We start from the raw sequence: 22,989 nt of genomic DNA on the forward strand, positions 1-22,989 counted from the left end.
ACCTCTCCCCTCTCAAATCCATCCTCCATTCAGCAGCTCGCTTCATTTCAGGGTCTAAACGAAGCGACCACATCACTCCTATCCTGTCCTTTCTTCGATGGCTTCTGATTGAGGCAAGATCTATTTACAAAACTGCCTGCATCACACACAAAGCCTTGCACATGTCCTTCCCTCGTTACGTGGCAAATAAATTGAAATTGTCCGGAGGCTCTCGACCCTCTCGTAATGCGGAAAAGCTTCTGATTGAGCCCCCCGTCTTCAAAAAGGAAAGATCGATGGCACAATCCTTCTCAGGTAATGCGGTGAAAATATGGAACGCACTTCCCCCATTGCTCCGTGCCACCTCCTCTACCCGGATCTTCAAAGCTGAACTCAAAACTCTTCTCTTCCAAAGACACTTTCAGAACTAATACTTTCATACTCCGGCCCCCTTTTGTGTTTGTGTACCCTTTATTCTCAGGCCCCTCTTGGAAGTTCGCTCTTCGTTGTAAATTTGTATTTTTTCCTATACATTCCTCACCCCTGCGTGCTGTGTTGGATTTTGTGTTTGTGTGCCCTTCATTTTTAGTCTGTGTAATCTTATATTATGTACCACTTTTCTCTTGTAACGTAACTAGCTCTATTGTACAGCGCTCTGACACCTTTGGGTAATGTCCGCGCTTTATAAAAATGCACTAAATAAATAAATAAAACCCCGAGTCCTCCTTTCCGTTACCTGGATCCTAAGCGGACTTTAACCAATCAGATACAGAGCCGCACTGAATAATGTAGGGCCTAAAAACTTCACTTCCCAGAAATCCAGTTAGGTGACGCCTGAGTAGTCACGTGATGTTTATCCAATCAGCTATGGGCTGTCAGCGCTGCCGCCTGGCGTTCGGGGTTGCTGCTGGTGCTGGATCGTTGGCTACTGAAAGCAGGGCGGCGCGGGGTGGGCAGCGGCAGCACGAGCACGGGTAGGGGGGCGCGCACAGCCTGGCTGGGAGCCAGGGCCGTTGGCTGCCGGAAAGGCGGGGAGTCTCGGAACGGAGCTGGAGCCGGGGCTTAGCTGTAAGCTACTGAAGACCTGAGATGTACAACGACTACCACTTCAACGGTGGCGGAGGTAAGGGGACCCCGCGGAGTGACCGATCTCTTTGGGATTAGCGCGAGTTTGCAAAGTGAGTGTCTGTGACACCCGTCCCTGCTCCCAAGCAAGACAGTGTTGCTGTACTGTATGCTGGACCCCTGTTGCGCGCTCTCCCTCGCCTCTGCAGTCAATGCTGTTTCTAGATCTTCGTCTAAACTTGCATATTGAAACCAAAATGTCAATATTGTGTTTTCAGGAGACCTTTCTGCCCTGTCCGGTGGCTGCCTGGCGTATGTGTTACAGCAGCCAGCGCCTACCGCTCCCCGGAGACACAACCTTTCCTGAAACACCTCTTTTGTTCCATTATTATCACTTCGTCTCAGTTGCTGCAAACGAATAAACGATTCATAATTATGCCCATGGAGGCTTGCACCGCCCCTTCCACACGTCTATAGGGACTTGCATAAGGAATCCTTTGCCCGTCATCTCCTTCGCAGTACCACTTTAACTCACAATACGCCCACCTCTGCCTCTGTTTCCTATAAAGTAGTCTCATCACTCTCAAAATGTGATTTAATATATCCGCACTGAACATGTGCACCACCACGTACCTAATATAATTGCTCGTGAAAATTGTGACATGTTGTTCCTAACTCACCTTTTTGACGGATCACTCTAATCCAATTATTTAGCAAGCAAGCAAACTTTATTCGGCAAAATATGTGGTCTCAAAGGACACGTACAAATAGAATCGTGAAAAATCATTAAAAGAGAAGATTAGCTGATTATATTTTTTGGGCTAATACAATAAGATAAATATATAGTTAAAACTACATTAAAAAACGATATAAGAAACCCAAGGAATACATGAATTAGCTGTCAATAGTATGCAAATAGCATGATTTTAAAATGCTCATTGTCTGATCCTCCACATGGCCATTCAAAACCGCAAGACTGCAAAAACCACAATTTGCCTGTTATCAGATTTGATGATTCTAAGGGCTTCTCTGAGGTCTCTAGCACCAAGGTTTCGTCGGAGTGGCGCAATCCACTAATTTCTTATGCCACAATAATTGGGGCAAGCAGACAAAACATGTTCAATTGTTTCGATCTATGTCATGCAAACTGGGCAGGGAGCATTTCTTGGGTTTGCTAAAGAGCCACTTCTTGCAATGAATGAGGCAAGTGGTAGGGTTCCATACCTGTATTGCAGAAAGAACTTCCTGTAGGGTGACCAGTATTTTAAACCCAAATACTGGGATATTTCACAAAAATAGAAGAAGGAATGCAATTTTACTCCAATCGAGGGCACAGAATGACTGACAGCTTCTCAGCAGAGAATTACAAAACAGACAGTAAGGACATAAATGAAATGACTAAACCTAGTAGATTGTCTGTTAATTAAATTGCTTTCTTGAAACAACTGCTAACTATCCCTGCTTTGTAAAACATAAAAAAGAACCTCCAGCTGTTTTCAGTCGCCCTGCTCTAAAAACCAGGACGTGAGCTACGTTTTCTGGAATCTGTTGGGACAGCTGGTGAAAAAACTGGACCATCCTGGCAAATCCGGGATGTCTGGTCACCATAGCTTCCTGGCAATGCAAGGCTCTATTTCATCCAGGAACTCTTCTCTCTGAAACCCATCTTTTATCATTAAGAAGGCAGACGACAAGGAGCCCAAGTTGGACTGGCATTGTTGGAAGCCTATTTGATATTGCCAATAAGCCCTTGTTATTTGCCTTTTTGTCAACCTGCTTTCCCCTTCTGGGGCAGTCCACAAATGCTCTAGCCCAATATCAGTTAGTTTTGACCTCACATGCCTAGTGCACGGGAGGTTCCCTGCTCCTGGTAGACTCAACATCTCTGTCATCCCCTGTTGGTAGGGTCTTAATTCTGGTGTTGCCCACAACCTTCTCCAAAATAAAAGGGGTCGTAACCTGGCTATATCAGTTATATTTTTCAGTCCCAGGTTCAACCTCAGGGGAGCAACGGTGTACTGATTGGCAGACCAATCAATGGCCATATGAACCAATTTTCTCCAGTGCCTAGGGATGAGACATCGTTGTGTCCCCAAAGTTCTGCACCATGTAACGTTGATCCAAGTGCCTGAGAGTTATAGACCTGCAGTACTGGCGAAATAGGACAATATTGAGAGACCTTAGATGTTTTCAGGAGTCCCCTGTGGTTTGCTCAAGTCTAAGTTTGGACATTGCCATATGGGCTACCAGAAGGAATACTCATTCAAAATGATACCCAGGTATTCGTAGGTCTGGACTTGCTCCAAGGGGATCCCTCTCAACATGGTGTCAGCACGAATAGAGCAGCAAGGGTTAAACACTATGTACTTTGTTTTTGCTAAGCTGATATCTAACCCTCTCGTCTTGCAAAAGCTATCAAAACTATCTAGGATTTTGTGTAATGCAATGCCGTACTTGGATAGAAGCAACGTATCGTCAGCAAATATCAGGGTAGGAACCATGAGGTTTGCCAATCTGGGTGCATCCCAACCCACCCTTGTAGTTAGCAGAATATTATTAGCCATAGCTAACAGGAAATTTGTGTTGCAGCCCAGCCTATTCAAGGTCTTGTTAGATAGTTCTGCCTGAGATTCCTTTTGGTCCGATCTCTGTGGCAGGCTGTGATAAGGACTTCCACGTTAAGGGCATGACGCTGGAGATAGATTATTAACTGGCTGTGTTAAAAAAGTAGCCTTCCCATCCATCATTGTTCAAAGCCCAGGTGATACAATTAGCCGCATCCTCATTTTGGGGAGAGTTTTTAGGTTTAGTGCTGCAACGCTGTTGGTTTCACTTACAGTTCGAGCTGTTTGAATCCCGCCTGACTGGCTCAAGTGATGGATCAGGGGGTGTATGGGCCACAGAACCTAGGTGAGACCTCGAGGATTTTACTTGTTGCTGCGCTGCGGGGTCCCCCCTCCCACTTAACCTTGCTGTGGGAGGAATTCCGGGTTCCTGGAGAGAAGAGTCCCACGTGCTTTTCAACTTTGCTATTGATTGCTCAATGGTGTCCAAGCGGTGCAGTATAAGGGCTAATTCTGCCTGCAGAAGGCCTGCTATTTTGTCCACGCAGACTTCAATCATGCTCTTCACCCCCGAGGATTCACATGAATAGACCAACAGCTGTGAGTTGTCCGGTGCTACAGATTCTGCAAGCTGTGGCTTTAAAACTAGCTTTGAACGTTAAGTCACTACCACATGATCACACTGTCAGATGAGCCAGAGATTACAGATGGTGAAGATGATGTGGGAGGACCTAGGTCTCATGCGACTAAGGGTATCATTGGGCAACCTAGTGTGCTTGGAGGAGGGGTGGATGAAGAAGTAGTAGCAAGAGTTTGGAGTAGGTTTGCAGGTCCCATCTCAGGTAAGGAACGAAGTGGAACTCTGCGCACAGTGAGATCAATTTCGCTACTAATGATCTCACCACTCACTGACTCATCCTGTGTATTGAAGTCCCTTTTGCTTGAGGGGGCGAGACTAGGCAGCGATCTCCCTGCTTTCTTTTCTAACCCTATTATTAGCACTCAAGCGATTAATGATTATCTCTTCCTTCCCATACCCAGTAACCTACCATATGGAAGGTTTGCCCCAATCTAGACATCACAAATCATTGTAAAACTATACATTTCTATTTTCTGAATCCATATATGAGGACAAGCCGCCTTGTCCTTAAATACCAATAGAATGGTACATTGCTAATGGGAACCGAAGATGTAACCGAGGATAGTTAACTTCCATCTTTAATCCTCACCTCCTTCAGTATCCGAGCGGAGCATTCATGGTTTACTTCACATCCCGTAGTAGAGGACTGCACTTTCCCCACTTACTCACTCACCGTCCAAGTATGCAAAGTTTTATCTGACAGCCTACTGCTCGCTCTTATCCTTCTTATAAAATCCACTTCAACAAATTGATACAAGGAATAGTAGTAATTGTTGTTTTGGTGTATACTACTGCAGATTAGAAATGTAATTTTTCTCTGGGCACTTGAAATGAGTGTTTTGTCTAATGCAGGTAAGATGTGTTTAATGCTAGGATTCAAATCTGCAGGGTTTTTAGCCAGGGCGTTGCTCGTTAAAAATGGCCAATATTATGCTCGTGCTAGAAAAAAATGCCTAGAACCAGCTCGGTTTGAAAACCATTTCTATTTCCTAATATTTTTAAATATTGTGGGTCCTGTGCTTTAGACCTGACCATGACCCAAACACCTTGTTACCACCTTCTTAGGGCCAGGGTGTAGAATTTTATAAAATATCTACTTTTCCAAGGGATGAAATGCTTCAGAAATCTGCCTGCCCTGTATAACAATCCACTTGCCCCATGTGTTGCTATGCAGATAGGTGACACATTATGTCTTAGTTCTCATATCTAAGCTCTGATGATACTATTTGCTTTTTTTATTGTTCATGTTATGTCCAAATTTAGATTCTATAAAGAGTCTGAAGATGCCAAATTTCTGATTATATTAAAAACTGTATGTACCAGTTAACTTCTCCACTTAACCAATGGGGATACGTTTTTTTATTAGGTGTGCCCAGCCATGTACTTCATTCAAAATATTAATATCAGTGATGGTACACAAATCTCTCCAAGTATGAAAAAGTAAATTTTTTTTTTGTTGAATTCCTATAACACACAAAAGCAGGCCAGCACGTTTTTCATGACTACCTCGTTTCTTCATCAGGGCCAAGTATACCAAATTGAATGTTTCATGCACAAGTCCATGTGTATGGATTTTTTTTTCAATCCAATAGGTAAATGTTTATCTCTTCACAGCTGCAGTAATGCAGTAGCTGAGTTTCATACACCTTCCTTCCACGGTGCTAGAAAATCAGTATCTGTTTGATCCTGATTTTCTGACTCCCTGGACGTACTAGTAATCTATTTCTGTCAGATGTTTGAATATTCACTCGCTTGGTTAATAAACAGTATCTGTTATGGGCAAGTTTATCATCCCAGTAGGGCTTTGAATATGACAGTGCCTTTGTTGTGCTGGGTTTAGGATAGTCCATTGTTCTAACTTTACAATTGCTCTCTTACTGTAGTTTCTGGGGAAGCATCTTGTGTAATGCTTGGCAAATTTACTTTTAAGAATTCACTTGACTCACTAAATGTTACTGTAAATCAACCCATATTATAGTTGTTGTCAACTGAGGTGAATAACCAAGACCACTAACAGTTTGCCCTCCTCCTCTTGAGCACATTGTTTAATTCTTCCGTTTTTTAATGTTTTTTTAAAGGGCAATATATTTATATTTTATTGATTTAGAGTTTACACGTAATCCTGCAGGATGTTAGGGAGCTTTACAGAAAATGCAGATAAAGCTACACTAATCCTTGACAATAAGTACATTACTAGTACAGTAACAATGTAGTTGTGCATTCATACTAGGGATTGTAGATATCACAAAACAGTTTAATTCAGCCGTTGTTAGTAAAGACGTTTGCAATTAAAGAATGAACGCCTTTGAGAATAACTGTCTTGCAGCTTCATCCCTTTTGTAGTAGAAACACTGAGTAATTATTGGGCAAATCAATTAATCTCACTGTGCTTCAGTTCCCTTTGTTCCAAAATTGTGGGCAAATACCAAAGACTAGATCAATAAATGGTTTACCTTTTGCAAGAAGATAAACTCTGCAAGGTCTTGTCAGAATCGAGATGTTGCGGGACCGATTCTTTGAGATATATGCACATGCGGCTTGCCTTTACAAACAGTTTTGTATTCATATAAAGGTTTTCTCTCATGGTTTTTTGTGTAAGCAAATCTACTCTCATGCAGGAAGTGGTGAGTGGTGATTTTAGGACTGGAATGTCCTGTGGGTTTATGCACACCCACAAACTTGCATGTTTATTGGCATTCACCGTTTCTCGATTGGAAACCTACAGTGAACAAGGGCAGGAGAAAACATTTTTCAGGGTAGCAAGAGATCTCGTTCTCCAAAAAGAAGGTGGAGTCGTTGGGAAATGAGTTTCCCATCTATTTGCTCATGCTGGCATGGAATTTACAGGGATTCCCTATGAGTGTGGTTTCCAGTTCTACTCCTGTAATCTTGTTAATTCTTAAAAGTTAAATCTGGGGGTGCACTTTTGTGATCTTGCTTATGAAGTAGGCCCCGATGTTTTTTTTTTTAAATGTGGCTCACAATGTTGCTCTTAACGATTATCCGCTGGTTAGTTTTTCAAATTCTAAGTTATCTTTAAACTTGCATGATAGATAGCAAAATTATTTGTGAAATGTGTATGTGTATTTTGTTTTCCAACTAGCAAATGTTGTTTGGGTACGTTTTTTTATTGAAAACAAACACACACCCTGTTTCCATTCTCCTACACGTATATGCAAATAATCACTGGGCATTTTTGGAGCATTATAAGTAACCACTAATTGCTAAATGTTTCTTAAGTGCATGCATGTTTTTGTATTGGAATCACTGTCTGCAAAGCAAGCTGAGCATACAGCTCAATGTATCTCCATAGCATGCCCTCCCTAATAGTTAAGGCTTTGCCTTATTGAACAATATATACACATTTGTGCTTTTAGATGTGGTTGCAAATCTTGTCTAAGCAGAAATAAGTCTATTTCCCACAACTTAATTGCACATTCAAATTGGCAGCGAAAGGAATTGAGTCTACTTATCAAGTAGACAAAATAAGCGTGTTGTCCTTGACCCCAAACAATATGTACTGTAAGAATGGCATACCCCTCCTGGCTTTTCGGTATACTTCCACATACGTTGATCTCCACCGTACTGTTATAGAATAAACTCTTCAGCTGTAGCATCAAAGAAGCAGTGAAGCGGTTTTGTTTCTTCCTAAGTAAATGGCAAAGGAGAGTAAAGTTGGTTATTGTGAATTTAGCCGTTTGTTTTGGGGATTCTTGAATTGTTCTCTGTTCCTATTGAGTATATATATTACATTTATGCAGAATCTGATGCACAACTTAGGACTTAATATGCAAACATGACTTCCTTCCAGTTATCTGCTGGGGATGCTTCATCTTACATTAAAAGGTGCAAGAAGGAATGCTTGCAAGGAGGCTAAACCACTAGCAATTGCTCTGTTTAGTGTTTCCTGTGCCTGGCACTTCTGTGTGGACTGTTCGAGGAGCAGAGTCAGCACTTATTTTGCCTAAGGCACGCTTAGTGTGGGTTAAAAAGAAAGTGTTGGAGTACTATCCAGGGCAATTGCGAGTGATTCAACCTATTTGCAAGCCGTCCACCCTTGGCTTCTTGTGTGTTTGACGTGCCTTCTTAGCTAAAATCAGCTAATGTGGAGGATGATCTTTGCCTCTGTTACTGCTGTGAAAGTGTCTTCTCACTGATTTTTGAACACTTCATAAAACTGAAAGATTACAAAACAAAATCTATGACCATGTATTGCAGATATGCAATTATAAAGGCAACCACTGCCTGCAATTTATTAGAGAAATTGATTAACACTGTAATGCCCTCTATGAGAACCTAACATTGGGCAAACGGGCAGTTTGGTAAAGGTCTGTAACTACCAGATGCCAGCTATATTAAAACTTTTCAATTTCCCCTATGAATTGACAGAAAAGTAATTTTAGGTACATTAAGAGATGGTTGTCTTGTCTACTGCAACTCCATTCCTAATAACTTCCTCCAAAAAGTAAAAAACAAAGGCACTTATGGGCAAAGATTATAGTACACAGGAATTAGATTGGCTGCAAATCTAAAAATCTTAGGAAGTTATCTTCTCGGCCTGCTCTCTTTTACTCTGGCTACTAATTGGGACCTGCTTAAAGTTTAAGATCTTTTCTATAAATGACCAATATGTGACTCTTTACCAAGCCTCAAATATCAACTCCACATTCCAGCAAGAGTTATCTGTGCTTCTTCTTCTTGGGCTGTTACCAATGTACATACAGCTTCCCTTGTCTCCAAAAGAATGTATTGTTTCAACGCGAATGCATGCAATACGAAATACATTCTACGAACATGCAACCTCTATATTTAGCTCAGGAATACATTGGTTACTTTATAATTCTGAGTTCCCGGTTCAGTTTCTAATCGTACAGTGAAGAGACTAGAGGTGATTACATTTTCAGTGTGCGCTGCTAAGTAAATGCCCACATCTGAACAATCACCAGCAGTTCCTAAAATCGGGACGATCTTCACTTACCACCAAAGGCTTGATAACATCCACAGTTCTCTCCATAACAAGAAATTTCTTCCTTTCCCTGCCATCTGTAGAGTTCTTGCTCTACCCGTTAACTCTGATTAAGACCTACTTCCTAGAAAACATTGCAGGTCACTCATCCTGAATGAGCCTAGTCCATTTTGACTTCTTTGGTCACACCCCATGTTCATTTTAACATTTGCTGTATCACAAAAAATTATTTATAAGTTAGTCAGATGATTTGGAGCAAGACAAAATAAGGGTCTTTGCCAGTGTTTACATATTCTGGATTATAACGTCTTCGTTTTTAATTGCTTTTTTTTAAAGATTACGATGTCGTTAGGAAACTGTTCCGAATGAATCGGTCTCTGACTCGTTTTTGAATGAATCAGGTCCTGCGAGTCCGGACGACTGATTACGTTGCTTCACAACGTCGTTCGGTCAGACTCGCATTGACTTCAATGGGAGTCTGTGTTCCGAACGGGAACACAGGCTCCCATTGAAAAAAGGGGTGGTTGGGGAAAACCTGGCACCCTGTGGGGTGCCAGCCACATTGTGCATGGTTGAGAAGAGGGGTCCCTTGGGTACACCCACGGGCCCCATTTGTATGCCTCCGGGTCAATGGGGGCCTGCAACAGGCCTCCAAACAACAGATTCTGACAGCCGTTTCATCTCGGGCAGCCCGAATCGGAACAGCTGTCTGAATCGATCATCGCAAACGCTCGGCCGGAAACCGTGTCCATTGAGCTGTACAAATCGGCTCTGAAAGAGTCTGGCTGTCCAAATGCCTTTCGGAACCGATTCTTACTGCTCGAATGGTTTCCGGGCATCGTAATCAGTTGTTCTTTAGAAACAAGGGTTCCAAATCAGATTCTGCAAAATCGAATCCCATTCGGAGCCTTCCCGAACAACATCGTAATCGGCCCCTTAGATGGTACAAAGAAAACAAACTTGAAAAAGTTTTACCAGTGAATGACTTGATAGCTGTTGACTGACTTTCCAAAAAAAAACATTTGGCAGAAACACTTGTTTGTGCTAAATGTTTCTCCCTTCTGAACTTTTGTACGTGCTCAAGGGACATTATTGCATCTACTTGGTTGTATTAAAGTATTATCAGGCCAGATTGAGAAGAGGTAGGAGAGCATCCATTATGGTGACACTTTAAGGTACCAGGCTGATAAGAAGTGGTTGGTAACTCCAAGGTGAACAGCCTCTGCCATCGTCTGAACAGCATGTATGCAGTGTTGCCATATCCATGACAAATTACTGTGTGTGTGGGACCACGTCTAGAGCATTTACTATTATCTAGAACATGTTCGTAAAGATTTATGCCACACAAGAATTTGGCTTTCGAATTCAGGTGAAGTTCTCAAAAGGCCATGGTTGGGCCTACTGTTTAGTTCTTCAAGAGAAGTTGGGGAAATAGTTTTGTGAAGAAAGTGGTACTTGAGGAATTTGTTTAAGTCTTGAAATCCAGTTAGGCTGATTGGAGCAACAAACAACTGGATGCTTTCAGAAATTACTTAGTTATTCGTTTCATCCCAAACTTTGCAAATAAAAATAGTTTTGCATTATAAAAGGTTATTTTTCCATGCCTTTGTTGAAAAAGTTTGCTTTAGTAATGTACTTTGGTTGAAGCAAAAATGCATGAAGGAAAGGAAGCTTCACTTAAGTTAAGAAACTGACCCGTAGTTTATTGGTTTCATAAATCGCACATTCTTAAATTTCTAATATAAAATACAAATCATTTTTGGGCTAATGTCTTATCCATTTTAGGCTCACTTGTGAAAGGAAGGGAGCTTCATTCTAGTTAGTGACCTGTGAATTCTGAATAATGGTTATGAGGTTCTATTCCAGACACTACTTGTTTCTAGAAGTTCTTCCTCAGATTTGATGATGATATGCGGGTTAACTTGAATATCTGAAAGGTGACCTCCATAGGCATCAGTATATAATGTACTGTAAATGCTTATCGTTTGGAAAAGTTGGTAATATGTAGTAGGCTGCTCTGGTGGTTTTCAAGATTCTATTATGGTACTTCTGCCACTGGTACAACATATGAACTGTTTTTTGTTTTATTGATGAAGTTTGATAATGTTGAAATTTAACTATATAAAATATCGCTTGTTTGAAACTACAGTGGCACATATATTGCATTATTCATAAACAAATATAAAAATTATTTCCTCTTCGTTTTCCTGCAAGAGCATGTCAGTTTTCAGATTGAGGGTCCTTAGTTATGTCCTTTATGAAGTAGTTGCTTAGGCCATGAACGTAAAGGTCCAACACTGCACCGTTATTGATGTGCCAACTGAACGTTGTATAGAAAAATAACCATAAATTGCAATATCATTTGTTTGACTCCTTCCACCCATTGTATTTTCTAAAAGGGTTCTAATCTTTAATTTGTGATGTAAGCTATGTTTTGGATGTCTCTGTTCTACATATGTGATTTAACACCGTGACTCCTGCTCCAAGTCTTCAGTATTGTTTAAACTACTTCAACAATCTTCTGTTTAAAGAAGAAAAAATTGCTTCAGTGATCTAAAGTTCTTTTTTCATATATGGAATATAACACCTTCGATGGGAAATGTTTGATTCTGTAAGTACAGAGCCAGAACATTTTAATATACTAACTTAGTTAATATCTATTTATGCACAAGTGACTCCAAAGGGAATTAATAAAATGTTTATTTTTTTTATTTAATATAAAGTCTTGCAATGAATAATAAAACTCATAAATAACACAAGAAATGACTGTACAAGTATCGGCTATGAGCACTTAATCAGAGAGCTGCAAAATTGAATTTGTCATACAGGACCTATAGTCATTAAAAACACCTATCAATTATAAGTCAGCAAAATGAATTAAAATAGAACATAAAATAGAAGACCTGCACTGGCTGCCGGTAGCCCAGAGGGCGGCTTTTAAAACCAGCTGCATTATCTTTAGGGCATTACAAAGTAAAGGCCCCAAATTTATCATCAATCTGCTTGCCAGATACACCCCCTCCCGCAACCTCTGCTCTGGTCACAAAAACTTGCTCATGGTGCCGGTTGTTAGGAAACAACGTCAGGGCGGCAGCTCTTTTCATTTTCTTGCTGCCTCCCTCTGGAACTCCTTGCCAGCTTCTTTAAGGTCACACGAGGATATTCTAGCCTTTAGACTAGCCTTTAAGACCTGGCTTTTAAGAGAAGCTTATCCTTAGACGTTCTAAGTTGTCCTCCTGTTGTTGTGTTATGCTCTGAAAATCTCCTACAGCGCCATGAAGCCTACGGGCGTACGTGCGCTTTATAAGCTAAATTTAACATAACATAATTCTAATGAATACAAATCCAAATTAGCTGCAAGGTGCAAAAGGTGGGCTTCTCTACAGAATTAACTTGGCATACATGGCATCCAACTATTGACTATCTTGGTAGACCCAAAACCATAATAAAAACGAATAAGCAGCAAAAATGATTTGGAAAGAAAAAAAAGCAAGTACAAACGTATTCAAGTAGGCCCAAGATCATATAAAGAACAGATGAGCAGTAGAAGAGTGTAGAGGGAAAAAGTGAATATTTAAAGTTAACATGACCCCAAGCAATAGACCGAATATGGTATGCCTTGTCCAAAACATTGGAGCTGCTGCTCACTCGAAGTTGAGCTACTCACTTATTAAAAGATTAACTGTTTTTTAATAATGTTGATATATCTTGACCTGTCCAGTTGGCCGATTTCCTAACTAGTAGATTCTGGCTCCAAAGGGATCATTGTTTTTCTGTATTATCTATTATGAGTTGGACACTCTCCCAAATATGTATGATTTAAACTTTTAAACTCGTGGGGGGGGGGGGGGGGGGGGGGAGAGAGAGAGAGAGGTCTGAATTTGTAAACTACTAAACACTCATTCAGCTTTCTTGTCCTCATTCGCTACTAAAAGTCTTGCAGCATTCAACGCTTTTGTCTTGCACATAGACATTAAGAATGTTCATGTTCAGATGTAACCCTGCAAAAGCCTTATGCGGAAACCCAGAGGTCGCAATATACGAGTGGCAGAGGGTGAGGGTTGCAGGTCTGAGAGCACAAGTAGCAAATATTGTTTTATAGGAACAATGGCAAATGAGTATTGAACCAAAAAATATATTAATTCAAAGCAAGGTGAGGCAAAGACCGTGAATCTGTCCCCTCTCATTTGAGCGGAATATTCAAATAGGCCTTAAGCAAGCCACACAGGTATCTGCGATAAATACAGAAAAGCATCCTTATGATGCTTGTGGGCTTAAAAACCAAATTGAATTGAGTTGTTGTCACAATTTAATTAATGCATTTGCATAACACACCCTGATAAAACAGGCATGATTTGTTTATGTTTTAAACTTCTTTGAATTGAAATTGATATTTGATATTTTGATATTTGATATTTTATAATTTATATAGCGCCCGAATCGCCACGTCAGGGGGATAACATAGTTGACACTAACAAATCCTCAAATGCTTGATTACGTTAGGTAAAGACATGAAGAAGGCAAATAAAGCTGAAATATCCTAGGACTCTTCCATATCGAACATCAGAAAAGAGTCCCAGAATCCTATAATCTGTTAACAGGTGAGATGTACTTAAAATGTCAAACACAAGTTAATAAAAGTTGCATACACATTTGCACAGCTTGTCGCAATACGTGCTGCATCAATGTTTTAATAAATAAGCAAATGATTTTTTAGTGGACGATTGTAGATCAGATCTTTAAAGAAATCTTCATATATGTAATGGGTCCTTTAACCAGCACCTGCCTTCTGGCCATTGTTGTGCCAAATCTAAGGATTTCCATTTTTCAACATTTGGGACAATCCTCTCCGGCTCATTTCTACCTCCTGCCCCAGGCAACTTGAAGGGCCTAGAAATAAGTGTAGTTCGCAATTGTGGAGTGGCCATGACCTCCAAACTGAACACTAACATGCTAAAAATATAGCCTTTGGATTCATAAGGGTAAAATTTGTATTCGAACCAAGGTGTGATGCGCTGTTCTAAAATGAACAGCATGTCACAGTTGACTAGACCAGACATCCTTTGTTGTGGTACATGTCCACTGCTTCTACTTCATCAGTGGTCCAGGTACTGACCCTGATTTCCTAGGCAATCCAGAAACTCTAATTCATTTCGAACTGAGACATACAGGTTTATGGTCACCTTATAAAATTCTAGTACATGAACCATGAATCTTGTGATGCTAGAGGTCTTTGGGTGTGAAGGATATGGTGAAGAATGTTTTTTGAAAGCGAGCAAACTTCTCTTTAGGTTGGTTTTTGGTGTTGGCTGGGAAACAGTCGGAACACCGCGGTCTGAACCACAAGTGTTCCGACTACACAAGCTATACCACGCATGCCTTAACCACGCATATGTCTTAACCACGCATATGCGCGATCTAGCTGCAGGAATTTGGAAGCGGTGAGGTAAGTGGGGCTGTTTTTTTTTAAGGGCTGGGATGGGGTCTGGCCAGGTTTTAGGGCAGTAGAAGGAGTTGGGGTAGTTTAATGGACAGGGTAGGGGGTGAGGGGGTCGGGATAGTGTATGTTAGGGTGCAGGGTTTTCAGCCTTAGGGCAATGGAGGGGAATGGGTAGTTAGGTTCGTTTTTAGGGCAGGGGGGTCTGGGTAGGTTTTAGGGCAGTGGAAGGGGTTGTGGTAGTTAAAGGGACAGGGCGGGGCGGTGTAGTGTAAGTTAGGGTGCAGGGTTTTAGGCCTTAGGGCAGTGGGAGGGGAATGGGTCGTTGGGTTCGTTTTTAGAGCGGGTCGGGTAGGTTTTAAAGCAGTGGAAGGGGTTTGGGGTAGTTTAAGGGACGGCACAGGGTGTGGGCGAAGTAGTGAAGGGTTTTAGGCCTTGGGGCAGTGGGAGTTCAATGGGTAGTTTGGGTCGTTTTTAGTGTTGGGGGGGGTTGGGTAGGTTTTAGGGCAGAGGAAGGGGTTGGGCTAGTTTAAGGGATGCATGAGGGGGTCAGGGTTGTGTAGGGTTTTAGGCCTTAGGGTAGTGGGAAGGGAATGAGTCGTTTGGGTAGTTTTTAGTGTTGGGGGGGGTCGGGGGAGGTTTTAGGGCAGTGGAAGGGTTTGGGGTGGTTATTGGGACAGCACTGTGGGGGGCAGCGGTGGAGGTGGTTGGGCAGGAGGCAGGTCAGTGGCAATCGTGGCCACACATACCGCTTTGCCATTCATGCCTATACCACAAAAGTTCGTGGTAAAGGAATGCGTGGTTAAGATGAATTTGTGGTTGGGCTGCGTGGTAGAGGCAAGCGTGGTAAAACCATTCGTGCTTCTGTCATACAACGGTTTTGGTTCCCTTATGCAAGGACTTTTCTCTACATAAACCAGAGATTACTAGACTATATCAATTGGTGGGACTATTTACAACAGTTGTTCAGGGCCTTCGGTACACCTGCATTCTATTTGAATTGATGGCACACTCCTTTCAGACTCCTAACTTTAGCTTAGTTGAGGAGCTATAGATTGCTTCAGGAGGTGGTTTGCAGGTTTCGAATGCCATTCAAGTGTGACCCAGTAATTGCTCACAATATGTGGCATAATGGCACAGGCTTGTTTCCGTCCTAAACAAACTCAAAGTATCTGTGTTGACAGGACACTGCAAAAACACTATTGATAGGCCTCCCAGTAAACCCCACTCCAAGACTGGCTTCAAAGAGTAGGAACCAGTGCAACACCTTACTCACGATTGAGGGATTAGGGCAGTAATATGAACGGTCTCTTGGGTAGTTGTTAATGCACGGCCTTCTTACCGCTATGCTGTGGTGTACTTGTGGGTGTGAAAATATCGCACCACCACAGCACATGATATTGCAGTTGCTCTTGATGCACTGAAATGGAAGAAAAGCAATAACAAAGCTGTGCGTGGCACTGAGAGGTGTGGATGATGCAGTTCTGGATAACCTTAGGGGACAATCGGGGGGCAGCATGGGATTGGAGCTTTCTGACGAATGCTGGGAGTTGGCTAAGGAATATATATTGTAAGTGTCTTGGAATGCCATGACCTAAGAAGGTGCAGGCTTAATAAACATAAAATGTACTTGACTATGCTTGTTGCCAAACGTAAAGTGGTGATGAGCTGGATGTCCGCCACTGCTCTGAGAGTCACGAGTTGCAAAACGGATATAACAAAATTAGCAGAAGCTGAACACAGTGCGCTCAAGTTGCACCGTATGATATTGAGTAGATCAGATGCAACTTAGCCAGGGGCACATGCATATGTAAGCACTTGTTTTTTTTAAATTTGTTATTTTAATCTATTCGGTGTTTTGCATTTCATGGTATAAGAGCACATGCAGTAAGAAACATTGTTTCATTATGCAAGTAATCAGATCGAGTCTACAAAGGAAGGCACGTTGTGTATATCATATTGAGATATAACTGTTTTCCAGCTAGATATCTCTGTTTAGTATCTAGGTCAACGTATGCAGCACTCTACATGAAGGAGAAGATGAAAGAAAACTAAACCTGGCAGGTGGGAAAATAATGCAATCAGAAACTATGGGGACATCTAGGCTGAATTATTGTGGAAAGGTATAAATAATGTGCCCGAGTGGTGTGCAAATCCATCATTAGGCGATCAAGGAGCATTCCAGGGGCAGCGAATACCTTGTTGTTGCGTTGTTGGAGTTGCAGGGAGTAATTTGTTATTAATTGTAATCTGGATCAGTCCATACATGATGTGAATTACATTTTTGGGCAGTGATTTTGCCTCTTGGCTAGCGGCGTACCTAAAGGGGAAGGTAGTGTCTTGGCTCCTGACTGGAAAGTGAACAAAAGCTCACCCCAACCAGGAGACAAAGGGTGCTCCCTGAGGCCTTGAGCTTTCTCCCTACTCCGTGTTAGGCGCTCCGTCTCACCCATGCCATCTCCAACTGATGCCATGCAGATATCCGAGGGGGCGGGGCAATTTTACAATTTCGCAGAATAGTGTGCTTTGCAAGAATAGGGTAAGGTCTAAGACACGGATTACTTGTTTATTTTTTGGGTGCGTTTAAATGATCCTAAAGCACAGACCCTCTTAAATATTCAAGTTGGTCTAGCCAGTGCCCTGGACAGGCTCAGATGTAATCACTGAATTGTAGCGAGGGCAGCTAGTATTCCTTCCAGGAGGAAAGTCAATTACTTTGTCTGGGGTAAGGTAGGCCTTGTGAAGAACATTGCATTGTATGAGTTTAAATCTAGCATTACTGGAGAGGAGATGACAGCCGGGTCGGCCTATATCCTTTCTCATTCCTTATCAATGATAGGTGAGCTCTCTGATGATAGAGATCACACCTTCTAATATTCTATTGTCAAATAATTGATGGTTGAGCGGCTTAAAGCTGGCATACTCTTGGTTTGCTGTCCACTTACCCCTACTCCTATCACACCAGAATTTTGATTGCCTGGGTTGTCATTTGAGTAATTGTATTATGAATGATCACTTCTGATGCATTGATTCCAGCAGACATGAAAATGCTGATGGCTATGGAATACTGCGTTGAGGTGGGCCAATTTATATAATAATTTGTGATTATTTATTTTTAGTTATGGTGGAATGAACTGAAATGCATAATGAGTGAAGATTGCATTTATATTTCTTTTCCTTGTATGTTATGGAAGAATTATAATTTAAAAAAAAAAAATAATAATAATATAGCAGCCGGGCTCATTCTACACACCCAGCCAAGAGAGCTTATCTCCCCTGCCCTGTAATATTTGTGCTAGTTACAAGTAGTCTGATAAGGCAAATATTGGGCCCACTACATTATACGTGGACCATATATGGAAAAATCCCTGTATCATTTAAGAGCAGTGTCTGGATACTATCTCACTTGTTGCTCAAGATCCAGCCTAGCTCATGGTTACAAAACCGTTGTTCAGGGGAAACTGGTGGCAGCAAATTATTCTGTCGTCGTGGTCAGCCCGTGATACAACACCCCACCTTCATGTCTTCCCACATCAAACTCAGATCCAAACTTGCCACCATCTCTACGATCTCTTCGACAAACAGCCTGCCGCTCATAACTCCTCGCCACTTCAGTTTTCTGTTAAGATGAACCCACAAAGGGGATGCCCAGAATCTACATCAGATGCAACATATACAGAAGAACCCTCCACAGAACCCTTCTTCCAACTATTCGATACCCATTATCCAGCTCAGAAATGGCTCTTTGTCAAGCAAATATGAACACTATTTTATTGTGTTGTTTTTTCAGCTGACATGACTCTACCCTGGCCGCACCCAATGATTGCCCACGATCACAAAACCATCCTTCTGGAAAAACTGGCTGCAGCAAATTATTCTGTCCTTGCAGCGGATCCATGAAACACCCCACTTTCATGGCTATTTGTCAAACAAACAAACTCAAAAGTCCCCAGTATTTCAGTGTGCTGTTTTCTCAGCTAACCGTGACTCTAAATTTACCATCATCCCTTCTGAATGCTTGGTCAAACGCACAGACACAACCACAATAATTTCTACAACCTCAATTGAGCAAGTCATCACACAAAGTCAAGCCTCAGGACGCTTCATATCAGGCTCTGTAATTTAAGACATGCTGAAATAGTGCTGCACACACAACCTACTCAATGTGCGACGCGCGCTACAAACATCCATTATCGGGTTGTAATGAGGCCTATTGCCCAGCTTGGTACCAAGGACACACTAGCAAGCCAAATCACTCTGCTCAATACCCTTCTTCGCTCAATTGGGCCAAGTATAATACATATGTGTCACTGACACGCTCCTAACCATTCCCTCATAGATCCCTTGCTACAGGCTTGAATACTATTGTTTGCACACAAGACCCACTGAACCCAGTAGAGGTGGATGAGCCAACAAATGAACATGGTGAGCCGAGCCAAGGGTCTAGCTTGGATCTTCTAGCCCGTGCACGAACCGAGCCCTAAAAATGTTTGCCATGAAATTCCTACAGTAAACGTCACGTAAAATAAGATAGTATCTTCACAATTTAAAAAAAAAAGTGTATTTATTTAACATGTGGAAGCATTGAAATTAATATATCACTCACAAGCACTGCACTCAGAAGTACTTATTAAAAAAAGTGGTAGTTTTTAAACAATAACTTAATACCATTCCTGCCCACCCCCCCTTCCCCACCCTGACGACCGTGTTATTAGTGAAGGAAGAGGCAAGACAGTTGTCATGTTGACCTGTACCTGGCCCAGTTTCTTAAAGACAGAATTACATTAAACTCTATAAAATCAAACACAATAGTTTGTTGCAGAGCTTGGTTTCTGAACTCCCGTTAGTGGAGGTGCTGTCCTATGGGGTAGTGAAGAAAAAAGATCAGTAAAATCTAAGTCTAAGATCACACAATTTGGTAAGTGTAGAATCCGCAAATAATTCAGGCTTTTGGTTTTCACTTTGTACAGATCAGTCATTAAACGGTTTTCCATTTCTCTTATGTTTACTTTGAATGTTAATGCTTTGCCTTTACCCTCTTTATGCATGAGGGTAAAGCGAGTGTGGTAAGCAGAGGCCACATGAATCTCGGCTCCACTATTCCAGAGCCCGGGCTCCTGGTTCGAGCTTACAAGGGCTCGCCCACCTCTAGAACCCGATGGAGCCGTCCATAGAGGTAACCCCTCCACCTTTCTCTCTCGTGCTTCAAGGGTTAGTAGAACAGTGATACAGACGTGGGCGGTGGCAGCAGGTACGTTCAGTTGGATAGCCTATCATGAGACCTTCAGCCAGCACATAGAGGCTATTGAAATGGAGAACTGTGCGTTTTATAAAGTGATGTGACATAACAAATAAATAAAGCAAAGGTGTCTCCAAAGCCATGTCGTGTTGGTCATTCAGGTAACTTTGAGGTGAAGCTGAGAGTATACAACCTACTTTTCAAGCTTCCGGTTACATACACTGCAATGTTGATTCAGTAGCAAATAATTACTCTAGAGCCCAAAGAACAGAGGCAGTCTGATGAACCCTGGGCTCTCTCAAAGATTGCAGTGCAGTTATAGTATTATCCAGAATCCAACCCTGCGAGGACAGTGGAAATGGAAAGTGATATGCTGAAAAAGACTACGTTGAGTCCTTACGGTGCTTGATTCTTTTCAGGTTAACGAGTAAAATAATTTTTTTAGGAAAGAAAACAAATTATGACTTAGTGGCCTTATACTTCAGACTCACCACTGCGAGGTAACCTTGACTTATTTAGTTCAATTTTAGCAAATTGCTCTACCTGGCCTCAAAAGCAGGGTTTGTCTAAAATGTGGTAATTCCTGACCATAGTGGTTATGATAGAGATCAGGGTGTGTATAATATTCCCACTACCACAGATAGAGTAATCTCACAGTTACACGCACATACATTCATCATACGCTAGGGCCCATTTCACTAACATACGCTCAAATACTCTACCAGCAATAAACCTGTGGAAAGAGAACTCCTAGTCACCCTGCATCTATATCGAGGTCGATAAGACCTGGTTATTATGACTGTCCATAAACATAATCTATACAACCTATATGGCAATAATCAAAACATAATACTCAATAATTGACAAGAAATAATATCCAACACCATGTTCAAATTATATTGCTTTATCTAAAATTAGTCAAAATGGAAATCAATCAGAATAAATCATTTTTCTCATAGTTACCTATTCTAGCTAAATGTCAGAACGGGTCAGGACAAGTCTCTCGGTAAAGTCTCTCAAGACGAAGTCCCTTCAGCATCAATCCTCAGCAACGCAGATTCGGTACGCGGCAAAGGCAAGTGGCAAGTGGCCTCTCTAGGCTAACAATTCTTATAATGAATCGAACAAAGGAAAGATACATAGAAAAGTTGTAATGTCCGCTGGACCGCTGAGCAGAGCGAGAAGGAAAGGATGTAACATTGCTACATTTGAAAATCTCCGCTCAGGAAAAATCACAAAATAAAGACTACGGAACAGGAACCAAGAAACATAAATGTATCTTGTTAGTTCTACTTCTCCTCGGCAATGAGACCATAGTTCAGAGTCTTTCTCTAAGGCTCCTTTGTTTCCCAAGGCTGCCAAGGACGTTCCATTTCACTTGGAGATTACCCAGGCTGCTGCTGTCCTCACGGAAATTTTAACAAGGCAAGCAAGGACTGTGGTCAGCTGACTTCAGGACCATATTCAGCAGGGCTCTCTCCCATCACGGTTTTCTACTTTCAAATCGAGGCCAGGCTTACAAAATCGGCCATCTTTGTCTAGGCCACCATAGGCCACAATAGACCATCTTAATTAAAAGAAACAAAACAACGTTACCACAGCATAGTGATTAAACAGTGCTAATCCCACTAATACCCTTATGTGTATGTATCTATCTAGCACTTGCAACATAGAAAAGCATTAATTCGGAAAGCGTTTTGTGCTCAAAAATAAACAGCACATAGCAACGTTTAAACATGAAAACACGCACGTTATTATTAAACAGCACATTTATGCGTACCCACGTGTAACTCTCTCTTATTAGGACAAACGGATTTATTAATATAAACACACTTGCACAAGACAAATAATTAATTATTAGTAATTAATAAATTAATATGACAAATAGACATACCAGAGCTTCAAAACCCAACGAATTTTCAAACAGAAAACTCTGCTCCAGCAATCCCCCCTTTGGTGATTTTATCACCAAATAAACCCAAAAAAAAATTAGTGAAAATTTAGTCCCATTTTAGGAGAAATCGGAAATGTCTTTTTTCCCCTTACACAACATTACACACCAGTCACTCTTTCATCATCCCTTTTTGTCTCTAAGTAAACACTCTCCCTCAATTCTTCCAATTCAATTTCTTGCGGTTCTCTTTTCAACCTCCTTGTTTTTCTTCTCTTTATTCAATTTCTTCTTCCCTCCCCTGTTTTTACAACACACACACACTAATCTCAGTATCAATAAAGCAACAATTATACAAGTTAAAGGAAACAATATTCTACCTATAATAGTACTACCTATTTTTGCAATAAAATCCTTAACAGCTATCATTTTATTAGCTATTTTAGTCCATAAATTCTCAGCTTCAAGTGGTACTAATTCTTCATGCAAATCAGTAATATTTTTGATATAGATCTTCAGGTCTTTGCTTTCGTCTGGAATGTAAGTGCAACAATGTTGAACTTTCAGCATTCCACAGACTCCACCCTCCTTGGCCAATAGGATATCAAGGGCAAGTCGATTTTGCATAGACATGGCACGTACGGCACTTAATTCCGTATTCACCAAAAGAAACCCTCCAGCGGTATTTGTCGATAAGCGATCAACCACTGTGGACAGTTTCCGAATTCCATAAGCATTCAAAGAAATTCCCACTGCTGGAATCAAAACTCCAAAAATATCACCCACTATTTCAGACCAAGCTTCTCTCTTAAAACGCATTAGTAAATTAATATGTTCCACATCTCTTATCTTATCTATATGAAAAATCTTTGGAAAAACCAGGCCCACATAACACGTACCATACCCTTCTGTGGTGCATCTAAAGCTGGACTAGCCCCATTCTTCAACTCTTTTCCCATCTCAATGTCCCAAATTGTCTCACTCACTTTATATTTTCCTGCTTTTTCCTGCATGTTCAATCTCCTTTCCTCTACCATATCCAGGAAAGCTTTCTCCTCTCCTTTCAGACTGCAAGTTAAATTATTCTTAAAAATGTAATCTAATGTTAATCCTTTTTCTTCAATAAAAATTTCACCAAAAGTGTTAGCTTCTTTAGCTGGATTCAGCTCCTTGTTCATTGGCAAATGCCCAAAAATACTATCTCTGTT

The 22,989-nt window shown here is 41.3% G+C and overlaps 1 protein-coding gene across 3 annotated transcripts in view; it reads left to right on the forward strand.

Moving 5' to 3' along the window:
- Positions 1-842: 842 nt before the first annotated feature.
- Positions 843-22,989, forward strand: part of ENOX2 (ecto-NOX disulfide-thiol exchanger 2) — a 1,377,678-nt gene continuing 1,355,531 nt past the window's right edge. The window contains exon 1 of one of the 3 annotated variants that reach the window (XM_085607631.1): positions 843-1,102. In XM_085607631.1, the coding sequence (XP_085463757.1) occupies positions 1,069-1,102 (34 nt within the window). In that variant the 5' untranslated portion in view covers positions 843-1,068. Of the gene's footprint in view, positions 1,158-22,989 lie in introns of all 3 variants that reach the window. The other 2 variants (XM_085607636.1, XM_085607633.1) reach the window with 2 other exon arrangements.

Source organism: Triturus cristatus, chromosome 5_2 (genome assembly GCF_964204655.1).
Source record: "Triturus cristatus chromosome 5_2, aTriCri1.1, whole genome shotgun sequence".
In the NCBI taxonomy this organism is placed as follows: Eukaryota; Metazoa; Chordata; class Amphibia; order Caudata; family Salamandridae; genus Triturus; species Triturus cristatus.